Consider the following 16,951-nt stretch of genomic DNA (forward strand, 5'->3'; position numbering starts at 1 on the left):
ATATAAAAAACTTCCAATGTATTTTAACTTTTTATAGTTAATTGCTCAAGTTATAAATTTTTTCATTAACTTTTGTATTTTAAGGTTAGTTTTGGAAATAGTTTGTTCATTATTTTTATATTAAACACAAGAGTCCCTTAAATTTGGAGATAAAATGCACAAAAACATTGATGTTTTTTTTTTTTTGAAAACTGGAATAGATAACCAGGGCAAAGATGCCAGAAGAGAATACAGCAAGCCAACAGAAAGGCCAACAAATAACCAAACACAACCCAAGCAGGAAAGGGGATGGAGAAACAGACAGTAGAACCAAGTTCCACTGTCACCCCACTCCTACCAACAAATCAAGGGGGACAAGGCAAACCGTCTTTATCCAGAACATGAACCAACGAAGACGGAGGTCGGATGACCCAATAGAAATTGCACATCTCTGTACAAAGACGCGACGCCAACAGATCGGCCGCCCGATTAGCTGACCTTGGAACCCAAGTCCAGCGACAGTCCTGAAAGGACTTTCCAAACCGTTTAGCAACAGTTAAGGTAGGAAAGGCCTCCCATCTGCCAGTCTCCAACGAAAACGATAACGCAGAGATAGAATCCTTAAAATCAGACTCCACAATGATACAACCAAGACCCAATTCCGCAGTAAGCTCATAACCCTGAACCAAAGCCAAAGCTTCGGCAGTGGCAGCACTAGGAGCAGAGTTAGGCTCCTGCCTGGCAGCAACAAAAATGCCCCGCTTCGCCCTGATCACGACCCCAACAAAATCTGATGAAGAGGAAAGAGACCAGCTAGCATCAACATTAACCTTAAAAAAATGGGAAGGAGGAGGGGACCATCGAACCTCCTGACTGACCTGAGACAACGAAGCAGTGGTCACAGGGGCAGGAACACCATTAGCTTCAAAAAATAGCCCACTGGCAGTGCGAATGGCCATAAGAACTTGAGATGGGCTGAGAGTAACGTGATTGAACAAAAAATTACAACGAGCTTTCCAAATACGCCAACAGGAAAAAACAATATAAGAAAGAATCACACATCGCTCCTTCTTCGACCCAAAACGACGGGAAGCAACGGAAATAATCCAATTCAACTAAGAAGAGATGGAAGATCGATCAATTCTGAGATTAAGCATGCCTTTAAACCAAATAGGTTCCACATAAGGGCACAACAAGAAAATATGTTCCAGAGATTCCTCCTGCTTATGACAGATCAGACATAGAGGGGACGACACCATCTTCTGCACAAAGAGATTCTCCAACGTAGCCAAGGCACTATGGGCAATCCTCCACATAAAATGATGAACTTTAGGAGGAGTTTTTAAACTCCAGATTAGCTGCCAAATCTGCGATGGAACCGTGGACGACGAGGACGCACGGGTAGACACTGAGTACTGTCGTGAAGAACGAGCCCAATGGTATCCAGATCGCACAACATACATCCCATTTTGAGTGGGAGGCCAAACAAGACGGTTCAGCTGCAAATCATCTCCAAGAGGGGTTTCTAAAATCGCATGCCTCTCCTCCGCCGAAAGAAACAGATGAAGAAATTCGATATTCCACGAACGGGGAGAAGACGTCAAAAGAGAGGCCACCATAGTATCTCTAGTAACAGACACCTACCCCGACCGATGATGACCCAAAGGAAGTGAAGGTAACCAACGATCAACCCACATACGAACAGACCTCCCATCCATAATTTGCCAGTATGCCCCATGAAGTAAGATCTCTCTGCCCACCAATAGACTAATCCAAGCCTAAGACGCCCTACTGCCCTTCTGAGCATTAAGAAACGAACAATTCGGAAAATATCTAGCCTTAAGAACCTTGGCCCATAACGAATCCGGATTGTGAATCAATCTCCAACATTGTTTCGCCAGTAACGCATCATTGAAATCCGAAAAGTTCCTAAATCCCAAACCCCATTCCTTCTTTGAGAGGCCCAGAGTATGCTTGGACACCCAGTGAGATTTCCGGTGCTCGCCCACTGATCCCTACCAAAACTTAGCAATTAAAGAATCTAATTCATGACAAACAACCACAGGAAATTTAAAAACACTCATAAGGTACGCAGGAATCGCCTGAACGCCAGCTTTGATTAAGACCTCCTTACCCGCTAGAGAGAGATTATTAAGCGCCCACTCATGACTTTTCTTCAAAATCCGACCTTTGATAAAAGCCAAACCTTGCCTCTTTGATCTACCCCACAAAGCTGGAACCCCGAGATATGTACCCGGATCATTAACAACCTGCATATGGAGAATGTGGCCTAACTCCCTCGACACCTCAGATGGTGTATTAGAACTAAAAAACACAGACGATTTTTGAAAGTTAACCGCCTGGCCCGATGCAGCATAGTATTCATCAATAAGCTGGACCAAAGAATAACAATTTTGTCGATTGGCCTTAAAAAATAGAAGAATATCATCTGCAAAGAAAATATGGGAAATAACTGGAGAATGCATGTTCATCTTTACACCAGCTAATAACTGTTGATCCACAGCCACTTGAATCATCCGAGAAAGAACAACACTAACAAAAAAGAACAAGTAAGGAGATAACGGGCCACCTTGACGTAAACCATGTGAAGGAGCAAACTTACGACCCGAGTGCCCATTTAGCAGAATCGAAAAGGAAACCAAAGTCACACACCCCATAACAAGCTTGCGCCACCTAGAATGAAAACCTATCTTTTCCATCACGGCATCCAGAAAATCCCACTCCACCCTATCATACGCCTTTTGCATGTCCAGCTTAATCCCCATCTCAAACCTACTCTTAGATTTCCTCAATTTGAGGAAATGAAAGAGCTCATGGGCAACTCCAATATTATCCTGGATTTGGTGACCACCAACAAGAGTGTTCTACATGGGAGAAATGAGATGCGGCAGCAGAGGCTTTAGATGATTGATGCGAAATATATAAGCACACAAATTAAACCCTCTTTTTATCAATTGTAGCAAAGTATGTAAGTAGGGATCGTTCTAGGCCATGGATTAGGAGGGATTGCTCAATCACTTGAAAACTGACTCAAAACGTAAAAACAAAGGTTAAAACACTAAACTAGACTCAAAGAATGCAAAACTAAACTTTAAAACACTAAAACAAACCAAAAGACTCAAAACAGCCCAGAAACACTCAAAACTGCCTTAAAAACACAATCTGGGCAGTTTTGAACACAAAACACAATTTGGACGAAAATAGGTTATAACTTGACTCAAGATACTTAAAAACACAAACTAAAATGATTTCTAACTAATCTAACACTTCAAAATAAATGGGGATTTGGTTTTGACGAAAATTGAAAACAAAAACATAACTTTGTAAACTAAAACAGATTGTAAAACGAATTTGGTTAAAGTGAATGGATGGAAAGCTAGCTAAGGGGTTCTTCTCCATAAATGTCACACTTGCATACAAAACAATTTCCAATTGCTTCTCAATAAACCATGAATTCCCAACGCCCCAGATTAACCGTGAATTGCACTAATTAACCCTCAGAGTTTCCTAAAGTTATCGAATTGGATGAATTGCATACGAAAACCCAAAGCATTCCTCACAAGTTCCCTGCATGAATTGCATAACAAAGATACAAGCAAAGATCATTAAGTTCTATGAAAATCATAAGCATTGGCGAGGCACTTGTTACTATGAACGGCATGAAACTTATGCCAAGAATTTACTTAACACGATTGTGATCAACAACCTTTACTACTTTTGAATACGAGTTTATAACGATTAGGTGAAATTCCCTTATATCCTAGCATCAAACTTATGCATGAACATTAAGCGTGCACTCTCAACCAACACACACAAATCAGTTTTAATTCATATAGATAAGTAAATTGAATTCACAACTTATGAAACGCAATTAGAAGTAATCAAATCATATAGCAAGCATAAACATGGTTTCGAATCCCCCCTAGCCAAGGGGGGGTTTAGTTCCTCATACGCACAAAGCAAAGATAAATAAATTTAAACATTGAAATCCAAAGAAAGAGAACACCTAGACGCTCCAACTTGGACAGCAGGTGCATCCACGATTCCTCCTTCCTCTTTGCTGCGGCACATAGATTTTGGACAGGTTTTTGGGGTTATGAATGGTGTGGAATGGATGAAGGATGTATGGTGGTGTTTAGGATGGATGTGTGGTGCGGCAAGGGGTGGTTTTTGGCAGGAATTATGGAGTATGGTGGTGGAAGGCTGCGGCAAAGAGAGGCTCTTTGTTTCTGGGGTGAATGATGTGTATGAGAGGTGGTAATTCAGCCAAGGGCACATAAAACCCTAGGGTGATCAGATATGGACTTGGATAACCCAAATCCACAAGGAAAAAGGCTTAGAAATCAGAATCCACAAGGGAAAAAGTCCACAAGGTGCAGCAGGTTTGGATAGGGTAAGATAAGGCTTCTAGAAAGCCTTGCAAGGCAAGGAAAAGGGTTCTAGAAAGGGATAAGTGCGGCAAGGATTAGGGGAAAAAGGATAGGGCTTCTAGAAACCCAAAACCAAGAGGAAATAGAACCTAACCCACGGCAAGGATAAGGAAATGCTCTAAAACCTTTCTTTGTGTCTTCCAACGCTTAGGAACCTTCTAATGTTGCTGAAACTTAAGGCCATTTAGGTTTAGGAAAGATCAACCCAAAATAGCAACTTTTAGGCTTAACTTTCCTACTTCAAGTAGGAAACCTTGTTTGAGTAGGAATCTTCATTCTTCTAGGAATCCATCTTCAACTAGGAATCCCTCGTTGATTAGGAATCCTTCTTCAATTAGGACTCCTTCTTGGACTAGGAATCCTCAAATCTTCAATTTTGTCCAAACCTTTTGTTCCAAGCATGTGTTATTCAATCCAAGCTCACTTTTGCTCCAAAAAGCTCAAATTTGCATCTTTTTGTATAATATGCCCTTAAAACCTGAAAACACATGAAAATAGCTTAAAAGACTACTTTAACTAAGAAAACATAACGAAAATGCATAAGAACTAGCTAACTAAGGCGCATAAATATGCTCCTATCAAATTCCCCCACACTTAGCTTTTGCTAGTCCTCGAGCAAAACAAAGAAACAAAGAAAAACAAAACGAAACAAAACAAACAAACAAAACCTAAAGCTTCCAACGTCTACCTCAAGGATTTCCAATGCACATGACATATTAAAAATCATCATTCCCACAGATTTTAGTCATCTTCACACTTAAGCACATGCTTAATCATAGTCACTACTTACTAGTTCACATTTAACCAATTAAAACGATGTTTTGAATGTAGTAACATGCCTTAGAGAATTTGCTCAATTCCTTACAAGATATGCACTTAATTTTCACTCAGATTTTCTAACTACACACCCTATACTAGTTATATGTGAGAAGATTGATGTAGACATAAAAACGAACGCTCACATATATATATATAACAAAGAAATCATTTTCTGGAGTTAATAAGCATTTAGATATGATCTCATGAATGGAATGCTACTACTTAGATGCGAGAACCAGTGACACCATATGCTCATACCAATTCTAAACTGCACAAATTGAAACACACAACACTCAAGATTAAAGTCAAGGGTTGTAACGGGGCTTGGGGTATTGGCTAACAAAGAACGGATAAGGATAACAAAGGTTCTTTAAGCAATAGCAAGCAAAGCAATGAAATCGAAACTTAGAATTCACTTTAGAGCGCATAAATCAACTTTTAAACACAAGGGAAGATTCATGCAATACTTAGGGTTGAATTCAATGTTTTGGACCCTTTCTTCAACACTCAACACTTAAGAGCTCATTTCCACATCTTTTTCAACTCTTTTTCATATTTTTCACAACTTTTCTTTTTTTTCTTGCTATTTTCCACGAAATTTCTTTTCTTTTTCTTTTCTAACCCGTGCCTCATTAGAGACTTTGGCACTCACATACATCCCTTCCCCCACACTTGTTTTCTACAATACATTGATCAAAAGGAATTCATCTTGAGTCATGCTTTACTATGCTTCAAGAACAAGGGTATGGATGGTCCTAATCTAGGCTAGGTGAGGATAATGTGGGTTAACAAACAATATAGGCTAAACAAGGCTCAACAGGGTTAAAACCTACAAAACAAATGAACATGGGGGACACGGCAATTTGGCTTAAATGGTGGTCACTACACAACTTCATCTTGAATATGTGTTATGCAAATCAATAGCATGCTTTGAATGAAATGGGCATGAGTTCTAGTGTTTGGAACTAAATGATGAAACGCCTTCTAAGTAGTAACCAAGCAAAGAATAATGAGATCATGCAAACTTTAGAAAACAACAATGCACAGATTATTAACTCTCCAAATAAACGTTTAGGCTCAAGTCTCACAAGGTTGTAGCGTTAGTTTGAGTTCCTTCCTTCAAGCATGCTACAAAAACTAATTTTTCCCTTTATGATTACATGTGAATTCATAAGTTATAACCACAACCAAGCATAAACCAAAGAGTAAATCAACCTTCCATGTTTATAGCTCTCTTTAACCATCATGCAATTAAAAACCGAATCCTCATCATTGTGTTGGAAGGTACCCTAAGACACAAGCAAACACACAAAACAACTTAAAAACGACTCTTTTTGGGTTTTCAAAACAATTTTTCAAATTTTCTGGGATTTTCGGATTTTTATGTAAAACACACTAAAATGAATCAAAACAGCCTAAAAACACCTAAAAACAGCAAGGAACAACATTGGAAGTTATGGGTGATAAAACCCTACGAATTTGCATTAAAACACTTTGGTTACCCCCCCACACTTAAATCAAACATTGTCCTCAATGTTTCAAGCATAAACTAACACAAATAACAAACCAACAAACAAACAGAAACTAACACACTAAACATGGCAGAAACAAAACACTCAACAAAGATAAGGGTTTAGGAACGCAAATCTGGAATTGGAGTGCTTTCTTGGTCTTCCTTTGTTGAATACATGGGTTGCCTCCCAAGAAGCGCTTGCTTTAACGTCGTGCAACCAGACGAAGAACTCATTCATTCCTCATTGGAGCCCACAACATGCAGGGGGATGTCATCCACGACATGCTCCACAGAGTTGTCATAGTAGGGCTTCAATCGATGCCCATTCACCTTGAATTCATGTCCCGTTTTCAAGCTTTGGATTTGGACTGCACCATGAACAAAAATATTAGTAATAACAAACGGTCCAATCCACTTAGAAGGTAACTTACCGGGAAACAAACGTAAACGGGAATTGAACAATAGCACTTTCTGCCCAATGGAGAATGTTTTGACTCGAATCATCTTATCATGGAATGCTTTAGTCTTCTCCTTGTAAATGCTAGCATTCTCGTACGCGTCATGCCTTAGCTCATCAAGTTCATTTAATTGGAATTTCTTATGACTTCCCGCTGTATCTAGGTTCATGTTGAACTTCTTGACGGCCCAGTGAGCTTTATGCTCCAATTCAACGGGGAGATGGCACGGCTTGCCATAGATGAGCCTAAATGGCGACATTCCAATGGGTGTCTTGTACGCTGTACGATACGCCCAAAGTGCATCATTTAACCGTAAGCTCCAATCCTTCCTTGTAGGCCCAACGGTCTTCTCTAGAATTTGTTTGATCTTATGGTTGGAAACCTCGGCTTGGCCATTTGTTTAAGGATGGTAAGGTGTAGAAACCTTATGGTTGACATTGAATTTCCTCAATAACGCCTCAATGGTCTGGTTGCAAAAGTGAGACCCTCCATCGCTAATGATCACACGTGGCATGCCAAACCTTGCAAATATGTTAGTTCTAATAAAATCTGCAACCACTTTAGAATCATTAGTCTGGGTGGCTTTAGCTTCCACCCACTTCGACACATAATCAACGGCAAGCAAAATATACATGAAACCATATGAGGAAGGAAAGGGACCCATAAAATCAATACCTCAAACATCAAAAATTTCAACATTAAGGAAAGAAACCTGCGGCATTTGATCCCTAGCACCTATGTTACCCATTCTTTGGCATTTATCACATGTTAAGCAAAACGTTCTAGCATCCTTAAAGACGCTAGGCCAATAGAATCCACATTGTAATACCTTAAGGGCTGTTCTTTGTGTGCCAAAGTGCCCACCACATGCATATGTATGACAAAAGCTTAGAATAGAATGAAATTCAGAATTATGCACACATCGACGTACAATCTGATTCGGACAAAATTTTCATAAATATGGATCATCCCACACATAAAACCGTGCATCATGCTTTAAAGTATCACGTTGGTGCCTAGTGAAAGTGCAAGGAATTCGTTTTGACACAAAAAAATTGACCAAATTGGCAAACCAAGGCTCACTTACCTTTATGGACAGCAATTGTTCATCGGGAAATGTCTCGGCAATGGGTAGGGACTCCTCATTATGCACCATTCGGCTTAGGTGGTCAGCCACCACGTTTTCACTTCCTTTCTTGTCACGAATCTCAATATCGAACTCTTGAAGTAACAACATCCAACGAATTAGCCGTGGCTTGGCTTCCTTTTTAGTGAGCAAGTACTTCAAAGCTGCATGGTCAGTGAAAACAATTACTTTAGTACAATTAGATATGATCTAAACTTATCTAAAGCAAAAACAACGGCAATAAGTTCTTTTTCCGTAGTGGAATAGTTCAATTGGGCATCATTCAACGTCCGTGAGGCGTAGTAGATGACATGCGGCCTCTTGTCTTTCCTTTGGCCCAAAACAGCTCCTAAAGCGTAATCGGACGCATCACACATAAGCTCGAAATGTAGGCTCCAATCCAGTGGGACAATGATTGGTGCCGTGGTCAACAACTCCTTGAGTTGATTGAATGATGCCGTGCATGCCTCATTAAACTCAAACGTCACATTTTTTTGTAGGAGTCGGCAAAGAGGTTGGGCAACCTTTGAGAAGTCTTTGATGAACCTACGATAGAAACCTGCATGGCCAAGAAAAGAACGAACCTCTCTAACCGAAGTAGGAGAGGGTAAGTAACGCACAAGATCTATCTTTGACTTATCAACCTCAATACCGTTTTCAGAGATAATATGACCTGAGGATGAGTAGATCATGGTGGTATATTCAAATACTTTATTTGAGCTTTGTATGAGAAGTTATTTCCTAGTTTTGTGTATGTGCTTTAAATAACATTTATTCAGTTATTTCATATATAGGTAAGACCTATTCTGAGGACGAGCGCCATCAATTGAGGCTCGGGGGCTACGACCCTTCGACATACCAGTAAGTGGGCTTTTGGTTTTCTGTATATACCTATATACTTGAGATTTTTTCCCAGAAAATGAATTTGAATGATTATACGTTTTGAAATACCATGCAAAGTATATGCCTATTTTATTTATCCATTAGTAGTTGCATATATTTATAATTGGTACTGCGGATGCACAGGTAAGTGCCAGGTAAGTTCATGAATTAAAGATTGAGATTACTTCAATTATGTGAAATATGATGTGATGTGATGTGATGAGAGCTCATAAACTTGCACCCAGTGTTAGTGCTCCTGCCAAGAGTTAGGGCATAGTCCTTCATGTGATGTTCACTTCTCGCACCGTATGCTCACCTTGGATCCAAGTTAGGTGCACATGCTTGTCCTGCATACCACTTTAGGTGGTTTCGACTCGTAGGTGACCCGCGATCATTCGCACAGCCTTCACGTGATCGTAGCACTAGGGCATATTTACTTTACACCTAGTCTTGTCGTGCAGACCACTTTAGGTGGCCCCGACTCATGTGTAGGATTTGATTTGATATGATTGAGATTGGTTATGAGCTATATACTCAACAATGCAGTTTGAGTTAGAGAGATTTGGCTGATGCGATATTTGACATTTATATATTTTTCCTGGTTTACCTATAGCATTGCATTGAGATATTTTGGCATGGTATACTTCTATGGATTTTCTTCTTGAGTATGATTTCAAATACAGCTTATTATTATTATTATTTTCTGGGAAATTATATAGGTTTTACGGCGAGGGGTTAGAACTTTTGAGAAATGAAATGATTTTGAAAAGCTTTGTCTTTGCCCACTCACACTTTCTGTTTTGCGCCCCTTCAGTTTTAGGTAGAAGTGCTTCGGTGGATCACGAGGATTTCGACGATGGTTCTGACAGAATATCACCATGTAGGATCACCCTCGGGTGTTGTATAATTAGTACTTGTCCTGTTTGACTGCACTTAGGATATTTATGCTCTGGTTGTGTAATTCACACTTAATATCTCTCTAGCACTCTATCTTAGCTAGTTCTCTAGTTGATTTGGATTTTATTATCCGTAATTCCCTTTTATCTCTATTGTTTCCGCACTGTGTACATGGTTACGTCACTCCCACGTGACGACCAACATGCCCTGATTTAGGTCGGGGTGTGTCACTAGTAATATCCCTCTTCACTTTTAACTTATAGCTAAGAGGTCTTAAATTCAATTCTCGCCATAGGTGAATTTTGAATCACATTATTGTTAGCCCATTATGAGGCTTAGCCTACTCTCCTACCCCTTAGAGTAGATAATATCGTTTGTTTAGAAGAAAAAAATTGTGATCCAATTTTGAAATTTTATAACGAAAATTGGAAGCGTTGTTTTTGATCCAATCGTTCTGAAAAAACACCTCTAGTTTGATAATTCTATTGATGAACATTCCAACCAACCTAGACCATCTCCTTGAGGCAATGTTTCCCATTAGTCTAGTCTGACATCAGTGATATCGATTTTAGAGTTTACTTTTTTTTTTTTACCATTTCGAAGTCTATTTACTTTTTAGTTATGAAAATTGGCTCATCAACCACAAATTTCTTTTGTAAGCAATTGTAATCACGATTTTATCATGAAATGGTTACATTCAGTTTTCTACGGTTATTATTATCACATTTTCATTTACAACTTGGCAAACACTCATTTCGCATTGGATTTAAGTCCTCATTTACTCAAGTCATGAGAAAAATACTCAATTGAACTAACATCCCATTCGAAGTACATTAGTCACTTTCGTTAAGAAGTCATATCTACATCCAAACCTAACATAAATCTAAACGGGTTCATTAGATATTGGTCTTGAAAAATCATGATTTCTAAACATAAATTCACATATAATTAAACATCCAACAAAAACCCAATAGTCAAATAAACTGCCACATGAGAATATAAGTAATCTACTAATACAAATTATTTACAATTTTTGCCACAACCCACACTTGAAAATTAGCTTCAATCAAGGGCCTTAAAATCTGATTAATCATCCTATTATTTTTTCTATTTATTTATTTATAATTTCTACAACAATCTAGTGCATTACTTTATATCATGACTACATTATTATTCGGTGTAAATTATTCTCCATATATATAATAGTTAAATGTCCCTACTTTACCTATATAAAGAATATCGCCCTATTGTCTGTAATTTACCTACAATATATAAACAAAATATTCTCATATTTCTTTTGGCAATTTATCTATGATATATGCAAATATTCTCATGTTTTGTTGGCATTTTTCCTAAATTATGCAAGTAGGTAAATTAATATAATAGTAGGTAAATTTCAATAATAGTAAGTAAATTATGCAAGTAGGTAAATTATGTACGTGATTTACCTACATTTTTTTATGTGAATCAGATATCTAGACTGTATATGTAAATAATTTACCTATAGTTGGTTATTTTCCTTTTCTTTGTCAAATTAATTTACCTACAATTTTTATCTCCTTTTATTTATATATTTTTACTTTGACAACAAATTTTTTTTTATATATTTTAAGGTACAATAATTTGCCTATATATAATATGGACACGTTGTAATGGTAAATTGGAATTCGAGAGCCAAACTAACCAACAAATCTCTACATTTATATGCAAATATTTTTGTAAAATCATTAATTCCCCCTTACAATTTACATAGAATTAATTGTGTACATTAAACATTCAATAAGGGTGTTTTAGGCATCCGAAAAATTTTAAATGGGTAAAGTCAAACATAATTAATAAATTTGCTTATGTGGAGTCTAGTCAATGAGTTTTATTCGAGCAAAAAATTTACGTTGGGTTTTATGTGGAGAAAATTGAATTCCAAAGACTAAAGTCATATTTTCAGAAATCTAAACACACCTTGTTTGTTGACAGCCTCCAATGGTGGCAAGCCTATTTTCTCTTTCTCTCGACTTATCGTGTGGCACCGAGATCGAAAGCAACGCTCGGGGCAAATCACGTGTTGAGTCTAGTCGGACTCTATTCAAGTTTTAACACCAACACAACTTAACTAGGCCTAATTTGAACTGTATAATGGACCAGTCAGACCAAGAAAAGGAAAAAAAGTTTTCAATCCAATCATTCCATTTTCTTCCCTTTTTTTTGTTGGTCCTATTTATGCATGGTGAAATTGGAACTGGCCTATACGTGTTAGTAATATTTAAGAGTGCCAACCAAGATCCTCTCCGGATCCTTTTGGTGAGGATCCTATTCGGATCTTTTGATGAGGATTATAAGTATGCGTAAATCGTGTCCGTTCATTATACATCGTGCGATCAGTTTTTATCAAGTATTGTTTATGTTTATTTTTAAATAAAAATATTTAAAATAATTTTTGATCACACGATGTACGATGAACGGACACGATTCACATATATTCAAAATCCTCACGAAGATAATCAGGCGAGGATTCTGGCTCTTAAGAGGGAAATTATTAGCAATATTTAAGAGTGAACTTATTAGCAATATTTTAAGGGCGAAATCATTGGTCAAAGGAGATCTCTAAATTACAATCATGTAAAGTAATTACATGTGATTTGCTGGACCTTATGGTCCCCTCCTTTTCTACCTTGACATTGTACTTGCTACTAATCATATAATTTAGAGTCATTCAGTACCACGGTTTTGTGGTATTCATTTGAAGTGAGAAATATTTGGTTTGGATCTCATAGATAACAAATTCTATATTAAATTAGGTTGTTAATTGTATGATTTAACCAGATTCCCCATCTTTTTAATGTAAAATATATCATTGTACTAAAAAAATCATATAATTTAGAAATCAAACCACAGATCAGTCCTCATGATTAACAAATTAACACAATTTTAAATAACTTAGTTCTTATTTTATTTTATTTTAGTTTTGCTCCTCATTGTTATTTGTGTTTTTCTGGAGCTTTCTCCAAAGTTCACCCATTTTTTCAGTTTCAAGGGCAGATGTGTTTAGTGCCTTTCAAGTATTTGGATTTATCTTGAACTTCCTTAAACTTGAACCATTCTTGGCTACTTGCAGACTACTGCATCATGAGCATGGAAAGCGACACAAGTTCACTGTTTCACATATCATTTCTTGCCAAAACTTGAAAGGATATGGTGAAGGAGAATAAAACTTGGAACTTGAAGCGTAAGGGTGAATGTTCTTAAGCAAATGAGTTACAAACACCTTCCCTCTTATTTTATCTTTAGCGTTATACTATTCAACAATTATACTTTGTTTATATGTCATTGTAGCATTACGTGATTGGTTGTTTCTAACAAGCACTTTTAAGTGAACTTAAAGTAACCATCTATCTATTGACTAGTGATATTTATTTTCTTAATATAGAAAAAAAAATCTTGTTTGAATCTTCACACTCATTTATAGAAGAAAACTGTTGTTTTGTTCTCATGTCTTAGTGATTATGTGAGTAAAAATTCCTTGTGACTAGAGGAACCTGGTGGCAAGTGACAAGTAAAGGTCTTGACGCACCCTGACCCCAAATAGCACTAGTTATGAGGCCGTGATGTGCTGGCTGTCACTAAATGGACCACATGCCCATCAAGAGATGACATCACGAGCCAACTTAATAACGAAGTCATGGTAAGATAATTATGGTGTGAAATAATTTGAACCAAAATGTTCATTATTAATAGAATAAAAGTTGCTACAAAGTCTCCTAATCAACCTCCCCACTTGGGGACACAAGTACATGGATAAGATCTCATTATTATCACACATATAAGAGCAACTAGAAGTTTCACACAACAGCAAACACATAAAAGTATGCATAATCGAAAATATGATCATACGGTTATTACATACTAGAATAAATTGTAGTAAAGGAATCATCACCCAAAGTCCAAAGGATGGATGCCTCACTGCCAAGCCCACTCGTCACCTCCGGGGTTCTCCTTATTCTCACTATGTCCTGAGGGATTGAAAAACAAAGCGTGAGTGGATCAAGTTTATCTAATTAAAACCATTGCAATATAATAACCCTCGTTTTGAAATCACATATATGGTAAAAACTAAATACATATAATATACTACCATAATAGTGAACATGCTCAAATCATATCTCTCGTTATATCCGAAAAAGTAATAACAATCACTTAATCGAAGTAAATCAAATGAATAGCAAGTAGGTGAAGTGGCGTCTACTTTATTGGTGAGTAACGTCTACTAGCATTTCTAGCCTCTACTAGAAAATAAGTAACTGCAAATAATCTATGCCTGTAGCTAACTATACGATATGTATGATAACCATGTGGTGAAATAAATCACCAATGGACTTAAGATATCATCATAATTTAACTGGATATCAGTCTCTTCAAAGACTAATAATAATATTCACATTCATCGACATATAATAGTAAACAATTTAAACATTTAGTTTTGAAGGGATTTACTCACAGGTAATCTAAGGTTAAAAATAAATAAAATTTAACAGTCCAAAATTAAATCCAGTGGCTAAAACAATTAAAAAATTATTGAAATCAAAGTTCACCAAAAAAAAAAGATCAAAATCTAAATATTTTTAAGTTAAAATGTTCATAAAATTAAATAAGGATAGTCTACATAATTTTTATTTTTGAAAAAGTTACTTTAACAAAAAATTTAGCCTAAATTCATTCTTCAATAATCTCGGGTTAAAAATCTAACTAGAAGGGTTGGAGCAGAAAAACTATTTCTGAGTTAAAAGGACACACCCCGACCTAAATCAGGGCGTGCTGGCCGTCACGTGAGGGTGACATAGCCATGTGCATAGTGCGGAAGCAATAGAGATATAAGAAAATACTAATAACTAAAAATCAAATCAACTAGAGCACTAATTAAGATAAGGTGCAAGTGCGAGATTAAGTGTGAAATACACAATTAGAGCATAAATACCCTAAGTGCAATCTAATTGGACAAGTACTAATTATACTACACCCAAAGGTGATCCTACATTTATGATGTTCTATCAAAACCACCGTCAAAATCGCCGTGAGCCACCAAAGCACTTCTACCTAAAACCTGGAGGGGTGCAAAACAGAAAGTGTGAGCGGGCAAAAACAAAGCTTTTCAAAATCATTTCATTTATTAAAAGTGCTAACTCCTCGCCGTAAAACCTGTATAATTTCTCAGAAAATAATATATGCTATAACAGAAATCATGCTCAGGATGAAAATCCATAGAAATATACCATGCCAAAGTATCTCAATGAAATATCATAAGTAATTCAGTTGAAATATATCAATGCCAGATATCATATCAGTTGGCTCCACCTATGTGACCTGCACGGCTGAGTCTATAACTCGTAACCAATCTCAATCATATGAAATCCTACACACGAGTTGGAACCACCTAAAGTGGTCTGTACGACAAAACTAGGTATAAAATAAATATGCTCTAGTGCTACGATCACGTGAAGACTGTGCGAATGATTGCGGGTCACCTACTAGTCAAAACCACCTAAAGTGGTCTGTACAACAAGCCTGTGCACCTAACTTGGATCCAAGGTGAGCATATGGTGCGGGATGTGAATATCACGTGAAGGACTGTGCCCTAACTCTGGGCGGGAACACTAACACAGGGGTGCAGGTTTATGAGCTTTCAACACATCTCACATAATCACATCATATCTCGCATAACTGAAGCAATCTCATATCTTTAATTTATGAACTTACCTGACACTTACTTGTGCGTCTGCAGAGCCAATCATAAATGTATGCAACTACTAATGCATAAATAAAATAGGCAGATACTTTGCATGGCATTTCAAAATGTATAATCATTCAAATTCATTTTCTGGGACAAATCTCAAGTATATATATAGGTATATACGGAAAAACCAAAAGCCCACTCACTGGTATGTTGAAGGGTCATAGCCCCTGAGCCTTGATTGATGGCGCTCGTCCTCAGGATAGATCTCACCTATATGCGAAACAACTATATAAACGTTACTTTAAAGCACATACACAAAACTAGGTAATAATTTCTCATACATTGCTCACCATGACCTACTCAACCTTAGGAACATCCCCATATTTTAAGAAAAATTTTCCGAGCACCCACACGCCCTCATGCGCCGGCCAAGGCACAGCCAGATGCGCGGCTCATGCTCAGGCACGTGCCTAGCACACCAAACGGATTCCCTAACGGTGTTAGAGAATATTCCGTTAAATATAAACATATACCGTTAATTATACCTGACGCCGTTAATCGCCGTTAAGAATATTCCGTCAAAGTTGACGGAATATTCGTCTTCTTCTCCGGCGAGTCACCAGATCTGTCACCGTCACCAGAAACTGGGAAAAATTGCTAAACTTCATATCTTCTTTATTTCTCAACCAAAATTCATGAAATTTGTACCAAAATGAAGCTTACAACGAGTAGAACAAAACCTTACCAATTTTGAGCCCTAAAATCCACGGGATCTTGCCGGAAAAAGGCACGATAATCCGGCCACCTCTACAACTCGTCGAACCCGAGCCTCCCAACATCCAAATCACTCCAAAGTTACCCCTCGAGCTTCGTGAAGATGTTTTAAGGCTTCATATGACCTTAAAACTCACTGAAGGGTCCACATTTACGACTGCATGAACAATGCTCACGATCGGGGTTATCTGGTTTTCGGGTTTTACGAGCTCTCACGCCGAACTAAGGGTATGGATGAGCTCTTGAGCTCACAAAGAATACAAAGACTACCTTCACATCCTTGATCCGTGCTTGCAAAGGTTGGTTTGAAGTTTGTTCGTACAATTG

At 37.6% G+C, this 16,951-nt stretch overlaps 2 protein-coding genes across 2 annotated transcripts; both read right to left on the minus strand.

Annotated features, from left to right (window-relative positions):
• Positions 1-344: 344 nt before the first annotated feature.
• LOC103406281 (uncharacterized) lies at positions 345-938 on the minus strand. Its single transcript, XM_008345285.2, has one exon. The coding sequence runs from the start codon at positions 936-938 to the stop codon at positions 345-347; it is 594 nt and encodes a 197-aa protein (XP_008343507.2).
• A 6,058-nt stretch (positions 939-6,996) lies between these two features.
• On the minus strand, positions 6,997-7,479 carry LOC139191392 (uncharacterized). Its single transcript, XM_070812221.1, has 2 exons — positions 7,194-7,479; positions 6,997-7,130 (listed from the first exon to the last, which is right to left on the minus strand). The coding sequence occupies exons 1-2, from the start codon at positions 7,477-7,479 to the stop codon at positions 6,997-6,999; spliced, it is 420 nt and encodes a 139-aa protein (XP_070668322.1).
• Positions 7,480-16,951: the final 9,472 nt, after the last annotated feature.

The sequence above is a fragment of the Malus domestica genome, chromosome 02 (assembly GCF_042453785.1).
Source record: "Malus domestica chromosome 02, GDT2T_hap1".
NCBI classification, from domain to species: Eukaryota; Viridiplantae; Streptophyta; class Magnoliopsida; order Rosales; family Rosaceae; genus Malus; species Malus domestica.